At 57.4% G+C, this 18,992-nt stretch overlaps 1 protein-coding gene across 4 annotated transcripts in view; it reads left to right on the top strand.

Annotated features, from left to right (window-relative positions):
* Positions 1–18,992, top strand: part of KIF6 (kinesin family member 6) — a 286,491-nt gene that overhangs the window by 82,368 nt on the left and 185,131 nt on the right. For all 4 annotated transcript variants that reach the window (XM_075338997.1, XM_075338993.1, XM_075338994.1 and 1 more), the window contains exons 2-3: positions 4,804–4,913; positions 5,802–5,876. In XM_075338997.1, coding sequence (XP_075195112.1) covers positions 4,804–4,913; positions 5,802–5,876 — 185 coding nt within the window. The remainder of the gene's footprint in view (positions 1–4,803; positions 4,914–5,801; positions 5,877–18,992) is intronic.

Below are 18,992 nucleotides of genomic sequence, written 5' to 3'. Positions count from 1 at the left end.
CGCTGCGGTCCGTGAGTCTCCTCCACAGGAGAACGCAGCTGCCTGTACCGATGATCGGGGTTCAGTGCGCTGCGATCCGTGAGCCTCCTCCGCAGGAGACCGCAGCTGCCTGTACCGATGATCGGGGTTCAGTGCGCTGCGGTCCGTGAGTCTCCTCCGCAGGAGAACGCAGCTGCCTGTACCGATGATCGGGGTTCAATGCGCTGCGATCCGTGAGCCTCCTCCTCAGGACACCGCAGCTGCCTGTACCGATGATCGAGTTCCCCGAGTCCTGACCTGTGAGTCTCCTCCGCAGGAGACCGCAGCTGCCTGTACCGATGATCGGGGTTCAGTGCGCTGCGGTCTGTGAGCCTCCTCCGCAGGAGACCGCAGCTGCCTGTACCGATGATCGAGTTTCCTGAGTCCTGACCTGTGGGTCTGTGAGTCTCCTCCGCAGGAGAACGCGGCTGCCTGTATCGATGATCGGGGTTCAGTGCGCTGCGGTCTGTGAGTCTCCTCCGCAGGAGACTGCACCTGCCTGTACCGATGATCGGGGTTCAGTGCGCTGCGATCCGTGAGCCTCCTCCGCAGGAGAACGCAGCTGCCTGTACCGATGATCGGGGTTCAGTGCGCTGCGATCCGTGAGTTTCCTCCGCAGGAGACCGCACCTGCCTGTACCGATGATCGGGGTTCAGTGCGCTGCGGTCCGTGAGTCTCCTCCACAGGAGAACGCAGCTGCCTGTACCGATGATCGGGGTTCAGTGCGCTGCGATCCGTGAGCCTCCTCCGCAGGAGACCGCAGCTGCCTGTACCGATGATCGGGTTCAGTGCGCTGCGATCCGTGAGTCTCCTCCGCAGGAGACCGCAGCTGCCTGTACCGATGATCGGGGTTCAGTGCGCTGCGGTCCGTGAGTCTCCTCCGCAGGAGAACGCAGCTGCCTGTACCGATGATCGGGGTTCAATGCGCTGCGATCCGTGAGCCTCCTCCGCAGGACACCGCAGCTGCCTGTACCGATGATCGAGTTCCCTGAGTCCTGACCTGTGAGTCTCCTCCGCAGGAGACCGCAGCTGCCTGTACCGATGATCGGGGTTCAGTGCGCTGCGGTCCGTGAGTCTCCTCCGCAGGAGACCGCAGCTGCCTGTACCGATGATCGGGGTTCAGTGCGCTGCGGTCTGTGAGCCTCCTCCGTAGGAGACCGCACCTACCTGTACCGATCGGGGTTCAGTGCGCTGCGGTCCGTGAGTCTCCTCCGCAGGAGACCGCAGCTGCCTGTACCGATGATCGGGGTTCAGTGCGCTGCGGTCTGTGAGCCTCCTCCGCAGGAGACCGCAGCTGCCTGTACCGATGATCGGGGTTCAGTGCGCTACGATCCGTGAGCCTCCTCCGCAGGAGAACGCAGCTGCCTGTACCGATGATCGGGGTTCAGTGCGCTGCGATCCGTGAGTTTCCTCCGCAGGAGACCGCACCTGCCTGTACCGATGATCGGGGTTCAGTGCGCTGCGGTCCGTGAGTCTCCTCCACAGGAGAACGCAGCTGCCTGTACCGATGATCGGGGTTCAGTGCGCTGCGATCCGTGAGCCTCCTCCGCAGGAGACCGCAGCTGCCTGTACCGATGATCGGGTTCAGTGCGCTGCGATCCGTGAGTCTCTTCCGCAGGAGACCGCAGCTGCCTGTACCGATGATCGGGGTTCAATGCGCTGCGATCCGTGAGCCTCCTCCGCAGGACACCGCAGCTGCCTGTACCGATGATCGAGTTCCCCGAGTCCTGACCTGTGAGTCTCCTCCGCAGGAGACCGCAGCTGCCTGTACCGATGATCGGGGTTCAGTGCGCTGCGGTCTGTGAGCCTCCTCCGCAGGAGACCGCAGCTGCCTGTACCGATGATCGAGTTTCCTGAGTCCTGACCTGTGAGTCTCCTCCGCAGGAGAACGCGGCTGCCTGTATCGATGATCGGGGTTCAGTGCGCTGCGGTCTGTGAGTCTCCTCCACAGGAGACTGCACCTGCCTGTACCGATGATCGGGGTTCAGTGCGCTGCGGTCCGTGAGTCTCCTCCGCAGGAGACCGCAGCTGCCTGTACCGATGATCGGGGTTCAGTGCGCTGCGGTCTGTGAGTCTCCTCCGCAGGAGACTGCACCTGCCTGTACCGATGATCGAGTTTCCTGAGTCCTGACCTGTGGGTCTGTGAGTCTCCTCCGCAGGAGAACGCGGCTGCCTGTATCGATGATCGGGGTTCAGTGCGCTGCGGTCCGTGAGTCTCCTCCGCAGGAGACTGCACCTGCCTGTACCGATGATCGGGGTTCAGTGCGCTGCAGTCCGTGAGTCTCCTCCGCAGGAGACCGCAGCTGCCTGTACCGATGATCGGGGTTCAGTGCGCTGCGGTCTCTCACTTGTGTTCTCCCTACGGAGGAGCATGTGAATCCGCAGCAAACAATTGACATGCTGCGGTCTGGAAAGACACTCAGTCAATGTTTGCTGCAGAAAATACAAGCACAGTGGGCACGGGATTTCTAGAAACCCTCCACTGTGCTTGTACTGTACAACGCAGCGTTTTGGACGCAGCAAAACCACGCTACATCCAAACCGCTGCAATCACTGATCCTGGGCACGCATCCGAATGATGAATGAAAATAACCATGAGTCGTGTCACCCCGGCGCGTGGAGGAGCGCAATAGAGAAAACACCGCACCGCACTCCAACCAGTGTCAGGCGCAGTTTTGGATCCAGTGAGATCAATTCTGCAAACACAACTTTCTTGTCTGTTTTGAAAATATTGATTTCTGCAGGATCCGGTTTTTAACATTGGAGTCTATGGAGAACGGATCCGTTACCTGATCACTATTTATTTTCCGTTTTTCTTGCCTCTGTAAAGGATCCTTTCTTTTCTCACTGGATCTTATTCAAATGGAATATAAACAGTGATCAGGTAACGGATCCGTTCTCCATAGACTCCAGTGTTAAAAGAAACGGATCCTGCAGAAATCAGTATTTTCAAAACAGACAAGAGGGTTGTGCTTGAGAACAGATCAGTGCAGGATCTTGTTGTGACGGACGATTACTGCACATGTGAACAGAGGCTAAAACAATGAGGTAGGTCAGATCTGCAGTTTTTTTTTAATGTATTTATTTTTTTTTTCCCCGCATGCTGTGATTGGCAGCGCATTCTATAGGTGTCTGCAAAACATCGGAGGCACGCAGACAATGGAGAAGATGGAGAAATGACTCTTCTCCGCACCTGTTCTCACGTGCGGCAGAATCAGATCGCGGTAACATGACGCCCGGTCACACTCGCAACAGAGATTTAGACCAATTGTCATTAGTGGGTCCGATTCTCTCACATGGGGGAACTCGCGCCCCTGTAACCCCTTACGCTGCCAGACACAGTATTTTATTTTTCATGCCAATTCGGCAAGAGAGAAAACTCGCAGATCTGAGCTGCCGCATTGAATGACATTGGGGCGAGTGGAATCCTAGATTTTCTCCCATTGCACTCCTCCGTATTATACTCCAGTGTGAGCGAGGCCGAAGGGCGCAGACGACGATCGCATCACAATGCTCAGACCGGCCGCGGCTCCGCTCATCACAGCTTAACATCTTCATGTATATCTGCAGCGCTCAGGAGAGCCGACGCCAGTCCCAGCATTGCTAGCGTAATCCATATCATATAGCCGTAACTGCGCCCCTATAATAAACAGCGGAGCTCAGAGGGGGCGACACCAGAAAGCAGCTGCAGCAGGGGCCATAGAGGAGCAAGTCACCATAGATCAGGGAGGGAGGGTGACCATAGATCATGGAGGGAGGGTGACCATAGATCATGGAGGGAGGGTGACCATAGATCAGGGAGGGAGGGTGACCATAGATCAGGGACGGAGGGTGACCATAGATCAGGGAGGGAGGGTGACCATAGATCATGGAGGGAGGGTGACCATAGATCAGGGAGGGAGGGTGACCATAGATCAGGGAGGGAGGGTGACCATAGATCAGGGAGGGAGGGTGACCATAGATCAGGGAGGGAGGGTGACCATAGATCAGGGAGGGAGGGTGACCATAGATCATGGAGGGAGGGTGACCATAGATCATGGAGGGAGGGTGACCATAGATCAGGGAGGGAGGGTGACCATAGATCAGTGAGGGAGGGTGACCATAGATCAGGGAGGGAGGGTGACCATAGATCAGGGAGGGAGAGTGACCATAGATCATGGAGGGAGGGTGACCATAGATCAGGGAGGGAGGGTGACCATAGATCAGGGAGGGAGGGAGGGTGACCATAGATCAGGGAGGGAGGGTGACCATAGATCAGGGAGGGAGGGTGACCATAGATCAGGGAGGGAGGGTGACCATAGATCATGGAGGGAGGGTGACCATAGATCAGGGAGGGAGGGTGACCATAGATCAGGGAGGGAGGGTGACCATAGATCAGGGAGGGAGGGTGATCATAGATCAGGGAGGGAGGGTGACCATAGATCAGGGAGGGAGGGTGACCATAGATCATGGAATAGAGGGTGACCATAGATCATGGAATAGAGGATGACCATAGATCATGGAATAGAGGATGACCATAGATCATGGAGGGAGGGTGACCATAGATCATGGAGGGAGGGTGACCATAGATCATGGAATAGAGGATGACCATAAATGAAGGGGGGTGATAACAGTAGACCAAGAGAGAGCCCCCCTACATAGTTACCACCGACAGCCGAGCCCCCGCTGCGTGGGGGATCACAGACACCTGAGCCCCCCCACGTAGTGACCGCCGATTCCTGAGTATAAGATTCATTATCGCACGTGGACATTATTCTCTTCCTTCTCTGCATCTTCTCTGCACAGATCTATTCCATTAATAATGAGGAGACGGCGGCTTCGTCCCTGGAGATCATCGTCCCGCGGGATCTGGCAGACGGATTCGTCAATAATAAGCGGGAGAGTTATAAGTTCCGGTACGATCTGTTTACATTTCATAACAAATGAGACCACCCAAAAAGATGTATCAGCCGTAATCTGTATGTATATGGACATTCTCCAACCAAGACCACCAGGGTAGTCTCAATGCACCATTCCAGGTCATCAGTGATATCTCCATGAAGATCTTCACCACCCTAGACCACCAAGGATCTCTCAATGAGTCTATTTACCCCCCTAGACCACCAGGGATCTCTCAATGAGTCTATTTAACCCCCCTAGACCACCAGGGATCAATGAGTCTATTTACCCCCCCCCCCCCCAGACCACCAGGGATCTCTCAATGAGTCTGTTTACCCCACTAGATCACCAGATATAACTTCATAAGTCCAATCAGCACCTTAAACCATCAGGACTATTTTGCCTTTGCACATCAGAGGATTCCAGGTGGGCCGCTTTGGCCTCCATTGTTTTCCCTGGTGGTCCCTACAGTCCTGCAGTGCTTGTGCGGAGTATTGTGGCCTTTCCACTTGGGTGACACATGGGAGGTCCTGCGCTGGTGCCCCCTCCATTGTCAGCGTCCCCTCCCCAGCAATGTGTTTCATTTCCTCGGCTCCGTCAGACACCGTGTGCACCCAGCAGTGCGGGTCGTCTCTGCACCTGGCTCCGCGCGCCTCGGCCCTCCAACAATATAAATGGCACATTGATAGGTTTCTCAGTGGATTTTTACTACCCAGAACTAATCTCAGCCATCAATTTACTGACAATAGCACAGGCCGGCGCTCCGGCAGAACATTGGGGGCTTTGTTTCATTCTGCGCACGGTTTATGAGCCGGGGGGATTCTCTGCAGAAACATTGGCTATGAATCGAGCTCTGTTTCACACTCAGAGGTGATAAAAGTTCCTAATTATTGGATATTTTGCAGGTTTCAAGAAACGTTCGACCAAGAAGCAAAGCAGGAGGCCATATTTGAACGCATCGCGAAACCGGTAGCAGAAAGGTAAGATGACCGCGGCGCGAGGTGCACGGGCTGTGCCGGAAATACCGGGGGACCCTGCAAAATCCACATCAAGCCAAAGCGGCCTGTGCTGACCTGTGGCTGCCTGCGCTAATCTGCGGCCTGTGCTGACCTGTGGCTGCCTGCGCTAATCTGCGGCCTGTGCTGACCTGTGGCTGCCTGCGCTAATCTGCGGCCTGTGCTGACCTGTGGCTGCCTGCGCTAATCTGCGGCCTGTGCTGACCTGTGGCTGCCTGCGCTAATCTGCGACCTGTGCTGACCTGTGGCTGCCTGCGCTAATCTGCGGCCTGTGCTGACCTGTGGCTGCCTGCGCTAATCTGCGGCCTGTGCTGAACTGTGGCTGCCTGTGCTAATCTGCAGCCTGTGCTAATCTGCAGCCTGTGCTGACCTGTGGCTGCCTGCGCTAATCTGCAGCCTGTGCTGACCTGTGGCCGCCTGCGCTAATCTGCGGCCTGTGCTGAACTGTGGCTGCCTGTGCTAATCTGCAGCCTGTGCTAATCTGCGGCCTGTGCTGACCTGTGGCTGCCTGCGCTAATCTGCGGCCTGTGCTGAACTGTGGCTGCCTGTGCTAATCTGCGGCCTGTGCTGACCTGTGGCTGCCTGTTCTAATCTGCGGCCTGTGCTGACCTGTGGCTGCCTGTGCTAATCTGCGGCCTGTGCTGACCTGTGGCTGCCTGCGCTAATCTGCGGCCTGTGCTGACATGTGGCTGCCTGCGCTAATCTGCGGCCTGTGCTGAACTGTGGCTGCCTGCGCTGAACTCTGGCTGCCTGTGCTAATCTGCGGCCTGTGCTGAACTGTGGCTGCCTGCGCTAATCTGCGGCCTGTGCTGACCTGTGGCTGCCTGCGCTAATCTGCGGCCTGTGCTGACCTGTGGCTGCCTGTGCTAATCTGCGGCCTGTGCTGACCTGTGGCTGCCTGCGCTAATCTGCGGCCTGTGCTGAACTGTGGCTGCCTGTGCTAATCTGCGGCCTGTGCTGACCTGTGGCTGCCTGTTCTAATCTGCGGCCTGTGCTGAACTGTGGCTGCCTGTGCTAATCTGCGGCCTGCGCTAATCTGCGGCCTGTGCTGACCTGTGGCTGCCTGCGCTAATCTGCGGCCTGTGCTGACCTGTGGCTGCCTGCGCTAATCTGCGGCCTGTGCTGAACTCTGGCTGCCTGTGCTAATCTGCGGCCTGTGCTGAACTGTGGCTGCCTGCGCTAATCTGCGGCCTGTGCTGACCTGTGGCTGCCTGCGCTAATCTGCGGCCTGTGCTGACCTGTGGCTGCCTGCGCTAATCTGCGGCCTGTGCTGAACTGTGGCTGCCTGCGCTAATCTGCGGCCTGTGCTGACCTGTGGCTGCCTGTGCTAATCTGCGGCCTGTGCTGACCTGTGGCTGCCTGCGCTAATCTGCGGCCGGTGCGCGGGGTTATATCGGCAGCGGCCTAAGTGTAAATTGGATCAGTTGGTCCTCCTTTTTGTGCCGTCATTGAGGTGTCAGGAGGAGAAGATAATTAGGTTATGTGCACATGTGTTTGGTGCAGATATTTCTACACCATTTCTGCATCTCTTGGCAACAAAAATGCAAGGGCAAAAATGTGAGCTTTTGCCTTGTTTTTAGTGCAGTTTTGCCTTGTTTTCGGTGCAGTTTTGCCACGTTTTTGCTGTGTTTTCAGTGTGCTGTGTTTTCAGTGAGGTTTTGCTGTGTTTTTGGTGCGTTTTTGTCTTGTTTTTGGTGCGGTTTTTCTGCGTTTTTGGTGCGGTTTCAGTGAGGTTTTGCCTTGTTTTTGGTGCGGTTTTGCTGAGTTTTTGGTGCGGTTTTGCTGAGTTTTTGGTGCGGTTTTGCTGAGTTTTTGGTGCGGTTTTGCTGAGTTTTTGGTGCGGTTTTGCTGCGTTTTTGGTGAGGTTTTGCCTTTGTTTTTGGTGCGGTTTTGCCTCATTTTCAGTGAGGTTTTGCCTTGCATGTTTGGTGCAGATTTTGCCCATTCAGTAAAATCTGCAGGAAAACCCTTGAAAAATTGACATAATGCAGATTTATTTTTCCAGCAAAATGCAAGGAGAGCATACTCGATGTGAGGCACACTTCAGGATTGTCAGTGACTTCGCAGGTATCAGGATTTCCTTCAGGTTTTGTGACAAATCTGCGCTCAAAAATACAATAAAACGCACCATGTGCACGTGGCCTTCCCCGTTCTGGAGCCGGGACCGCCGCTCACGCTCCACGGTGGCGCTGGTTGGTTTGTGCACATCGTTTTGTTTCCTATCTTACTACCCGGAGGCCGCTTTTAGTTTGGGCTTCCATGTTTTCTCCTTCTCTCTGTCAGTGACGTATCATAGACATAAAAGCCCCTAAATGTCTCTCCCCTATAAAGTCCTAATAGACCGTGGGTGAGATTTCTCTGCCTCCGCCCAGTATTTGGGGCGCAGGCGTGACCCGGCTTCAGAGTGGGGGTCACACAGAGGTTTCCTGTTATCCGGAGTTGCACCGACACTCGTCTTGTTCCAGTAATATCAGAACGATCCCGTCCTATTAGAGTAACACGAGCCGCTGCGGCCGGTGAGGAGCCAAATCTCAGCTGCCAACCACCCGGAGACGTCTAATGGGGCGTCTGGATCGTACCTCAAAAGCCAAAAAATGATCAAAGTGCAATTATAGTGCGAGTACACCGCATGAAAGGCCCGCGGAGCGCCCCGGACGGGCACATGGGGCTGATCTGCCAACACATCCGCCCTGCCAGACGACCGCGGTGATGACGATGGACCCCCGGCTGTGGAGTGACGGAGCCGGGGGAGGGCAGAGGGTCTCTACTACCCCTTCACTGGCTCAGGTTTGGCTCATCAGTAGTCGAATCCTCCGAGGACAGGTTGGTCTAGAATCCCCCTCACCTGGACCCGTCGCCTCCTCTCAGGGACGCTCTTACTTCGGAAATCACTTTCTAAATATTTGCTTTGACCATAACCAGAGATTAGCCATTGTGAATTAATAGCACAAGGCATGCTGGGAGTTGTAGTTCTACCACCACCGGACTGCCAAAGGGTGCTGACCCCTGACTTGGGCTTTCTGCTCTGGTGACCAGTATGAGTCCGATGTGAATGTGCCACCAGCTGGGATTACCGGGGGGGCTGCTTGTCCTTGCCTGGGGGCTGCTTGTCCTCACCTGGCGGGGGCTGCTTATTCTCGCCTGGGGGGCTGCAGGTCTTTGCCAGGGGTGGGCTGCTTGTCCTCGCCTGGGTGGCTGCTTATTCTCGCCTGGGGGGGCTGCTTGTCCTCGCCTGGGGGCTGCAGGTCTTTGCTAGGGGTGGGCTGCTTGTCCTCGCCTGGGGGCTGCAGGTCTTTTCCAGGGGTGGGCTGCTTGTACTCGCCTGGGTGGCTGCTTATTCTCGCCTGGGGGGGCTGCTTGTCCTTGCCTGGGGGCTGCAGGTCTTTGCTAGGGGTGGGCTGCTTGTCCTCGCCTGGGTGGCTGCTTGTCCTCGCCTGGGGGCTGCTTGTCCTCGCCTGGGGGCTGCTTGTCCTCGCCTGGGGGCTGCTTGTCCTCGCCTGGGGGGGCTGCTTGTCCTTGCCTGGGGGCTGCAGGTCTTTGCTAGGGGTGGGCTGCTTGTCCTCGCCTGAGTGGCTGCTTGTCCTCGCCTGGGGGCTGCTTGTCCTCGCCTGGGGGCTGCTTGTCCTCGCCTGGGGGGGGCTGCTTATTCTCGCCTGGGGGGCTGCAGGTCTTTGCCAGGGGTGGGCTGCTTGTCCTCGCCTGGGGGGGCTGCTTATTCTCGCCTGGGGGGGCTGCTTGTCCTCGCCTGGGTGGCTGCTTATTCTCGCCGGGGATCTGCGGGTCCTCCTGGTGGGGCTGCAGGTTCTCGCCAGGTGTAGGCTGCTTGTCCTTCTTGGGGGCTGTGGGTCCTCCTGGGAGGGCTGCAGGTCCTCGCCGGGGGGGGGAGGGGCTGCTTATTCTCGCCAGGGGGCTGTGGGTCCTCCTGGGGGGGCTGCTTGTCCTCGCTGGGGGGGAGGGGGGCTGCCTGTCCTTGCCAGGGGGGAAGGGGCTGCTTATTCTTGCCGGGGTGCTGTGGGTCCTCCTGGGGTAACTGCGGGTCCTTGCCTGGGGGCTGCTGCTTGTCCTTGCTGGGAAGGGGGGGGGCTGCTTATTCTCGCCGGGGTGGCTGCGGGTCCTCCTGGGGGGGCTGCAGGTCTTTGCCAGGGGTGGGCTGCTTGTCCTCGCCGGGGGGGGCTGCGGGTCCTTCTGGGGGGGCTGCAGGTTGTCGCCAAGGGTAGGTTGCTTGTCCTTCTTGGGGGCTGTGGGTCCTTCTGGTGGTCTGCGGGTCCTCCTGGGGGGGGCTGCAGGTCTTTGCCAGGGGTGGGCTGCTTGTCCTCGCCGGAGGGGCTGCGGGTCCTCCTGGGGGGGCTGCAGGTTGTCGCCAGGAGTAGGCTGCTTGTCCTTCTTGGGGGCTGTGGGTCCTTCTGGGGGGGGCTACAGGTCCTCGCCGGGGTGGAGGGGGGCTGCTTGTCCTTCTTGGGGGCTGCTTGTCCTTCTTGGGGGCTGCGAGTCCTTCTTGGGGGCTGTGGGTCCTTCTGGTGGTCTGCGGGTCCTTCTGGGGGGCTGCAGGTCCTCGCCGGGGTGGAGGGGGGCTGCTTGTCCTTCTTGGGGTCTGCGGGTCCTTCTGGGGGCTGTGGGTCCTTCTGGTGGTCTGCGAGTCCTTCTTGGGGGCTGCGAGTCCTTCTTAGGGGCTGCGAGTCCTTCTTGGGGGCTGCTTGTCCTTGCTGGTGGTCTGCGAGTCCTTCTTGGGGGCTGCGAGTCCTTCTTGGGGGCTGCGAGTCCTTCTTGGGGGCTGCGAGTCCTTGCTGGTGGTCTGCGGGTCCTCCTGGGGGGCTGCAGGTCCTCGCTGTGGTATTTGCATTGCTGCGGTTAGCCGCTTTATTATCCATCCAGGAGGGGATTCTTGTGCAGGGATCGCAGTTACTGTTTTCCATAACAGAACATTGTTTTCTGTTCTTTATGACTTGACACGGATTCTTGGATCCGGTCCTGCGCTGAGCGGCCAGAATCTGATCATCTGTGAAATGGGAATCGTTGGTGTCCGTGGAGCTGAGGATTCATGGACGACGTCGCACGTTGCCCTCCTGATGATGGCGGGGATTCGGGCGTCATACCCAGGTTATTGGTCTCCTCCGGATCCTCGGGGGGGGGGGGCAGCTCTCCATTCTCATAGTGGCTATTATTATACATGACTTATGGCGGCCCCCTGGTGATTCCTGGGAATCTGGACGGACATTGGAGATCTGTCCCGGCGATGCCACATAGTGACGCTGCTCTCGGGTCCGGCCATAACATGCTTCGCGGGCGCCGCCATCTTTAATGCAGAAACCTCTGATTATGGCCTTGTTGTCGCAGTCCGTCCTCGCAGGGTGTCATCCTCCAACAGCCTCTGTTCTGGGTCCCTGTGTCACATTCTGTGGCCTCCTCGTCGCTCTGTTTCCGGTCGCTCTGGTGTCCGGTCGCTCTGGTGTCCGGTCGCTCTGGTGTCCGGTCGCCGGTGTCCCGTCGCTCTGGTGTCCCGTCGCTCTGGTGTCCCGTCGCTCTGGTGTCCCGTCGCTCTGGTGTCCCGCCGCTCTGGTGTCCCGCCGCTCTGGTGTCCCGCCGCTCTGGTGTCCGGTCGCTCTGGTGTCCGGTCGCTCTGGTGTCCGGTCGCTCTGGTGTCCGGTCGCTCTGGTGTCCGGTCGCTCTGGTGTCCCGCCGCTCTGGTGTCCCGCCGCTCTGGTGTCCCGTCGCTCTGGTGTCCCGTCGCTCTGGTGTCCCGCCGCTCTGGTGTCCCGCCGCTCTGGTGTCCGGTCGCTCTGGTGTCCGGTCGCTCTGGTGTCCGGTCGCTCTGGTGTCCGGTCGCTCTGGTGTCCGGTCGCTCTGGTGTCCGGTCGCTCTGGTGTCCGGTCGCTCTGGTGTCCCGTCGCTCTTGTGTCCCGCCGCTCTGGTGTCCGGTCGCTCTGGTGTCCGGTCGCTCTGGTGTCCGGTCGCTCTGGTGTCCGGTCGCTCTGGTGTCCGGTCGCTCTGGTGTCCCGCCGCTCTGGTGTCCCGCCGCTCTTGTGTCCCGCCGCTCTGGTGTCCGGTCGCTCTGGTTTCCGGTCGCTCTGGTGTCCGGTCGCTCTGGTGTCCGGTCGCTCTGGTGTCCGGTCGCTCTGGTGTCCCGTCGCTCTGGTGTCCCGTCGCTCTGGTGTCCCGCCGCTCTGGTGTCCCGCCGCTCTGGTGTCCCGCCGCTCTGGTGTCCGGTCGCTCTGGTGTCCGGTCGCTCTGGTGTCCGGTCGCTCTGGTGTCCGGTCGCTCTGGTGTCCGGTCGCTCTGGTGTCCCGTCGCTCTGGTGTCCCGCCGCTCTGGTGTCCCGCCGCTCTGGTGTCCCGTCGCTCTGGTGTCCCGCCGCTCTGGTGTCCCGCCGCTCTGGTGTCCCGCCGCTCTGGTGTCCGGTCGCTCTGGTGTCCGGTCGCTCTGGTGTCCGGTCGCTCTGGTGTCCGGTCGCTCTGGTGTCCGGTCGCTCTGGTGTCCGGTCGCTCTGGTGTCCGGTCGCTCTGGTGTCCGGTCGCTCTGGTGTCCGGTCGCTCTGGTTTCCGGTCGCTCTGGTTTCCGGTCGCTCTGGTTTCCGGTCGCTCTGGTGTCCGGTCGCTCTGGTGTCCGGTCGCTCTGGTGTCCGGTCGCTCTGGTGTCCGGTCGCTCTGGTGTCCGGTCGCTCTGGTGTCCGGTCGCTCTGGTGTCCGGTCGCTCTGGTGTCCCGCCGCTCTGGTGTCCCGTCGCTCTTGTGTCCCGCCGCTCTGGTGTCCGGTCGCTCTGGTTTCCGGTCGCTCTGGTGTCCGGTCGCTCTGGTGTCCGGTCGCTCTGGTGTCCGGTCGCTCTGGTGTCCCGTCGCTCTGGTGTCCCGCTGCTCTGGTGTCCCGCCGCTCTGGTTTCCCGTCGCTCTGGTTTCCGTCCTGTCATTGCGCGGCGTCCTTCCTTGTGCGTTGTGCACACAGCTGTGTCATTACACGCTCCAGCTGCCATATAATGAGCCGCTCACCAGTACACGATGTCCCTGGCGGCCGCTGATCCTCGCTGGGTCCCGTGTGTTACCGCTTTGCAGAGGCGCTGGGATCAGGAACGCTCATTTTTGGATCTCACAGAATTCTAAAAATGGAAACAGAAACTCTGTTCTTAATGGCGTCTTCATAATCCGGAGAGGGGGGAGGGGAAGCTTCCAGGGGCGGCGGAGAACTGGTGTAACGTGGGGGGGATTTAACATCTGATTGGTACCAGTTTGGATCTGCGGGGGGGTTGTGTTTTTTCGGGTGTTATTATCCTCTCTCTCTATTCAGGGTTAAAGCACCAGTAAGAGAATCCAGATCAGACGCTGTGCACTGACACGTCCGCTGTGTGCTCCGTCCAGCCCAGACCGCCATGACACTTCTTAAAGTCACAGGTGTTGCTGGCCAGAAAGTTTAGCTTCCACTTTTTTCCCACTGTTCTTACCTTCTCAATATTCCCATCCGGGCACCTTTATATTTTCTTCTTGTTGTTCCTCCTAGTTCTGCGGCCGCTGTGATGCCCGTGTGCTCACATATAGAGAGTGGTGCTGTAACCACAGAACCCCCAAACTGATATCACCATACAGAGAGTGGACAAAAATCAGTCCTCAGGCGGCCCAGGCTGATGTGTCGACAGTCATTGCCTCCACTAGACACCTGCCCTCTCCGTAGCTCAGTGGTGACTAAGGTGGCATGCATGGAGCCGGTGCCGCACATCGTGGTCATATTTCCAGTGATCTAGGTGCCTGCCCTCTCAGCTCCGTGGTGATTGACGGGGCATAGAGCTAGTGCCGCCAATCGTGGCCATATTTCCAGTGATCTAGGTGCCTGCCCTCTCATAGCTCAGTGGTGATTGATGGGGCATAGAGCTAGTGCCGCCAATCGTGGCCATATTTCCAGTGATCTAGGTGCCTGCCCTCTCATAGCTCAGTGGTGACTGACGGGGCATAGAGCTAGTGCTGCCAATCGTGGCCATATTTCCAGTGATCTAGGTGCCTGCCCTCTCATAGCTCAGTGGTGACTTATGGGGCATAGAGCTAGTGCCGCCAATCGTGGCCATATTTCCAGTGATCTAGGTGCCTGCCCTCTCATAGCTCAGTGGTGACTTATGGGGCATAGAGCTAGTGCCGCCAATCGTGGCCATATTTCCAGTGATCTAGGTGCCTGCCCTCTCATAGCTTAGTGGTGACTAACGGGGCATAGAGCTAGTGCCGCCAATCGTGGCCATATTTCCAGTGATCTAGGTGCCTGCCCTCTCCTAGCTCAGTGGTGACTTATGGGGCATAGAGCTAGTGCCGCCAATCGTGGCCATATTTCCAGTGATCTAGGTGCCTGCCCTCTCATAGCTCAGTGGTGACTACGGGGCATAGAGCTAGTGCCGCCAATCGTGGCCATATTTCCAGTGATCTAGGTGCCTGCCCTCTCATAGCTCAGTGGTGACTGACGGGGCATAGAGCTAGTGCCGCCAATCGTGGCCATATTTCCAGTGATCTAGGTGCCTGCCCTCTCATAGCTCAGTGGTGAGTGACGGGGCATGGAGCTAGTGCCGCCAATCGTGGCCATATTTCCAGTGATCTAGGTGCCTGCCCTCTCATAGCTCAGTGGTGACTGACGGGGCATAGAGCTAGTGCCGCCAATTGTGGCCATATTTCCAGTGATCTAGGTGCCTGCCCTCTCATAGCTCAGTGGTGACTGACGGGGCATGGAGCTAGTGCTGCCAATCGTGGCCATATTTCCAGTGATCTAGGTGCCTGCCCTCTCATAGCTCAGTGGTGACTTTTGGGGCATGGAGCCAGTGCCGCCAATCGTGGCCATATTTTCAATGATCTAGGTGCCTGCCCTCTCATAGCTTAGTGGTGACTGACGGGGCATAGAGCTAGTGCCACCAATCGTGGCCATATTTCCAGTGATCTAGGTGCCTGCCCTCTCATAGCTCAGTGGTGATTGACGGGGCATAGAGCTAGTGCCGCCAATCGTGGCCATATTTCCAGTGATCTAGGTGCCTGCCCTCTCATAGCTCAGTGGTGATTGACGGGGCATAGAGCTAGTGCCACCAATCGTGGCCATATTTCCAGTGATCTAGGTGCCTGCCCTCTCATAGCTCAGTGGTGACTTATGGGGCATAGAGCTAGTGCCGCTAATCGTGGCCATATTTCCAGTGATCTAGGTGCCTGCCCTCTCATAGCTCAGTGGTGACTTATGGGGCATAGAGCCAGTGCTGCCAATCGCTGCCATATTTTCAATGATCTAGGCAGCTGCCCTCTCCTAGCTCAGTGGTGACTTATGGGGCATGGAGCCAGTGCTGCCAATCGCTGCCATATTTCCAGTGATCTAGGTGCCTGCCCTCTCATAGCTCAGTGGTGATTGATGGGGCATGGAGCTAGTGCCGCCAATCGTGGCCATATTTCCAGTGATGTAGGTGCCTGCCCTCTCCTAGCTCAGTGGTGACTTATGGGGCATAGAGCTAGTGCCGCCAATCGTGGCCATATTTCCAGTGATCTAGGTGCCTGCCCTCTCATAGCTCAGTGGTGACTTATGGGACATAGAGCCAGTGCTGCCAATCGCTGCCATATTTTCAATGATCTAGGTGCCTGCCCTCTCCTAGCTCAGTGGTGATTGATGGGGCATAGAGCCAGTGCTGCCAATCGTGGCCATATTTTCAATGATCTAGGTGCCTGCCCTCTCATAGCTCAGTGGTGACTTATGGGGCATGGAGCTAGTGCCGCCAATCGTGGCCATATTTCCAGTGATCTAGGTGCCTGCCCTCTCATAGCTCAGTGGTGATAGATGGGGCATGGAGCTAGTGCTGCCAATCGTGGCCATATTTCCAGTGATCTAGGTGCCTGTCCTCTCATAGCTCAGTGGTGACTGATGGGGCATGGAGCCAGTGCTGCCAATCGTGGCCATATTTTCAATGATCTAGGTGCCTGCCCTCTCATAGCTCAGTGGTGACTCACGGGGTATGGAGCTAGTGCCGCCAATCGCTGCCATATTTCCAGTGATCTAGGTGCCTGCCCTCTCATAGCTCAGTGGTGAGTAATGGGGTATAGAGCCAGTGCTGCCAATCGTGGCCATATTTCCAGTGATCTAGTGCCTGCCCTCTCATAGCTCAGTGGTGACTTATGGGACTTAGAGCCAGTGCCGCCAATCGTGGCCATATTTCCAGTGATCTAGTGCCTGCCCTCTTATAGCTCAGTGGTGACTTATGGGGCATGGAGCCAGTGCCGCCAATCGTGGCCATATTTTCAATGATCTAGGTGCCTGCCCTCTCATAGCTCAGTGGTGACTAACGGGGCATGGAGCCAGTGATCTCGGAATCCGTCAGTGACCGCAGAGAGAGCTGTGCTGCACAGGTGTGTAGCTCTGAAGATTTCCCAGACTACACGTCATTGTAACAAACCCTCAGCTGTCAGAAGTATCGGGGTTTTCATCCTTTGGGTGTAATTATGTTTTCCATTCACTGACATGAAGCCGAGGTCTCTGAGAGCTTTCACTTCTGCAATGCGTTATTGCTCTGCGTCCGGACAGCCTATAGCGGCAGCAGCAGCATTCCCGGCGCCCCGTGCTGCTGGCTGGGCAGTAATGGGTTAAGCGCGGGGTCAGACCGCCCCGGGGTAACGTGGCCGCTGCAGCGGGTGATTCATTGTATCCGCAGCGCCTGTGTATACAGCTTCCTCGCGCTCATCCTCCTATATCCAGGACGTCTTCGGAGCTTTTCCTATTAATATCTTGTGGATGTGTCGCGCTTCGTTTGCGGAGCGCTGGCCGCGTGCGCGGAGCCTTTGGTGCGGTGCCCTGCGCCGTCCGCGGTGCCACAGAGCTGTCAGTGTATTCTCGCCCTCCTTTTCTTATTAGGCGGGATCCGGCATATTTGCACGGTCTGATGATGGGGGATCGGGGGGACTTCGCATGATGCGCGGCTCTGGCGATCGCGGATGGAAACTTTCCGTGATCCAGACAAGCTGCGCGCGCTCTCTGCTTGTGACTTCTCAGACGCCGGTGCCTTGGACCGAACTCGAGCAGCGTCTGCACACAAAGGGCACAATTATCTGTTATGTATAAATATCCGGGTCCAGGACCATAATGCATTGCAGCAAAGCCCGAAATTCAGACCAGGCGGTACCCCATCTGCTGCATTGCTGCTCCACGCGGTCTCCTGAGCGGAGGGGGAAGGGACATTCGCTGCAGAAGCGTTTTTTGCTGGCTCACATCCAGAGCTGCTCTCATAATTCTGCTGGGTTCTTGTTGCCTCTCAGACTCCGGATCCTAAATTTCCACATGTGAGCGGGATTCTGTGCACCCCTGGCTCTGCTACGCCGCCTCGGGGATGTAGAGCGGGGCTCCTGCATTACAAGGTGGGGGGTAACAAAGGCGTGGAGCCCCCTGCACCCTCTGGCCGGGACGTGATCCGTACTCATCAACCAGATGAATACGACAAGTGCTCGATGCCTGCTGGTCATACGTGTCATCCGCCAGGTGACCAGGACAAGCGCACAACCCCCGCCCACAGTGCACGTGTCCCGGAAGGTGGGTATAGACACAAGGACAATAGTGCACGTGTCCCGGAAGGTGGGTATAGACGCAAGGACAATAGTGCACGTGTCCCGGAAGGTGGGTATAGATGCAAGGACAATAGTGCACGTGTCCCGGAAGCGGAGTATAGACGCAAGGTCAATAGTGCACGTGTCCCGGAAGGTGGGTATAGACGCAAGGACAATAGTGCACGTGTCCCGGAAGGTGGGTATAGACGCAAGGACAATAGTGCACGTGTCCCGGAAGGTGGGTATAGACGCAAGGACAATAGTGCACGTGTCCCGGAAGGTGGGTATAGATGCAAGGACAATAGTGCACGTGTCCCGGAAGCGGAGTATAGACGCAAGGTCAATAGTGCACGTGTCCCGGAAGGTGGGTATAGATGCAAGGACAATAGTGCACGTGTCCCGGAAGGTGGGTATAGATGCAAGGACAATAGTGCATGTGTCCCGGAAGGTAGGTGTAGACATGACAATAGTGCACGTGTCCTGGAAGCGGAGTATAGACGCAAGGACAATAGTGCACGTGTCCCGGAAGGTGAGTATAGACGCAAGGACAATAGTGCACGTGTCCCGGAAGGTGGGTATAGACGCAAGGACAATAGTGCACGTGTCCCGGAAGGTGGGTATAGACGCAAGGTCAATAGTGCACGTGTCCCGGAAGGTGGGTATAGATGCAACGACAATAGTGCACGTGTCCCGGAAGCGGAGTATAGACGCAAGGACAATAGTGTACGTGTCCCGGAAGGTGGGTATAGATGCAAGGACAATAGTGTACGTGTCCCGGAAGGTGGGTATAGATGCAAGGACAATAGTGCACGTGTCCCGGAAGGTGGGTATAGACGCAAGGACAATAGTGCACGTGTCCCGGAAGGTGGGTATAGACGCAAGGACAATAGTGCACGTGTCCCGGAAGGTGGGTATAGATGCAAGGACAATAGTGCACGTGTCCCGGAAGCGGAGTATAGACGCAAGGTCAATAGTGCACGTGTCCCGGAAGGTGGGTATAGATGCAAGGACAATAGTGCACGTGTCCCGGAAGGTGGGTATAGATGCAAGGACAATAGTGCATGTGTCCCGGAAGGTAGGTGTAGACATGACAATAGTGCACGTGTCCTGGAAGCGGAGTATAGACGCAAGGACAATAGTGCACGTGTCCCGGAAGGTGAGTATAGACGCAAGGACAATAGTGCACGTGTCCCGGAAGGTGGGTATAGACGCAAGGACAATAGTGCACGTGTCCCGGAAGGTGGGTATAGACGCAAGGTCAATAGTGCACGTGTCCCGGAAGGTGGGTATAGATGCAACGACAATAGTGCACGTGTCCCGGAAGCGGAGTATAGACGCAAGGACAATAGTGTACGTGTCCCGGAAGGTGGGTATAGATGCAAGGACAATAGTGCACGTGTCCCGGAAGCGGAGTATAGACGCAAGGTCAATAGTGCACGTGTCCCGGAAGGTGGGTATAGACGCAAGGACAATAGTGCACGTGTCCCGGAAGGTGGGTATAGACGCAAGGACAATAGTGCACGTGTCCCGGAAGGTGGGTATAGACGCAAGGACAA

Source organism: Anomaloglossus baeobatrachus, chromosome 3, assembly GCF_048569485.1.
Source record: "Anomaloglossus baeobatrachus isolate aAnoBae1 chromosome 3, aAnoBae1.hap1, whole genome shotgun sequence".
Taxonomy (NCBI): domain Eukaryota; kingdom Metazoa; phylum Chordata; class Amphibia; order Anura; family Aromobatidae; genus Anomaloglossus; species Anomaloglossus baeobatrachus.
Note: the sequence above shows the minus strand (reverse complement) of the source record. Positions and strands in the feature narration are given on the sequence as shown.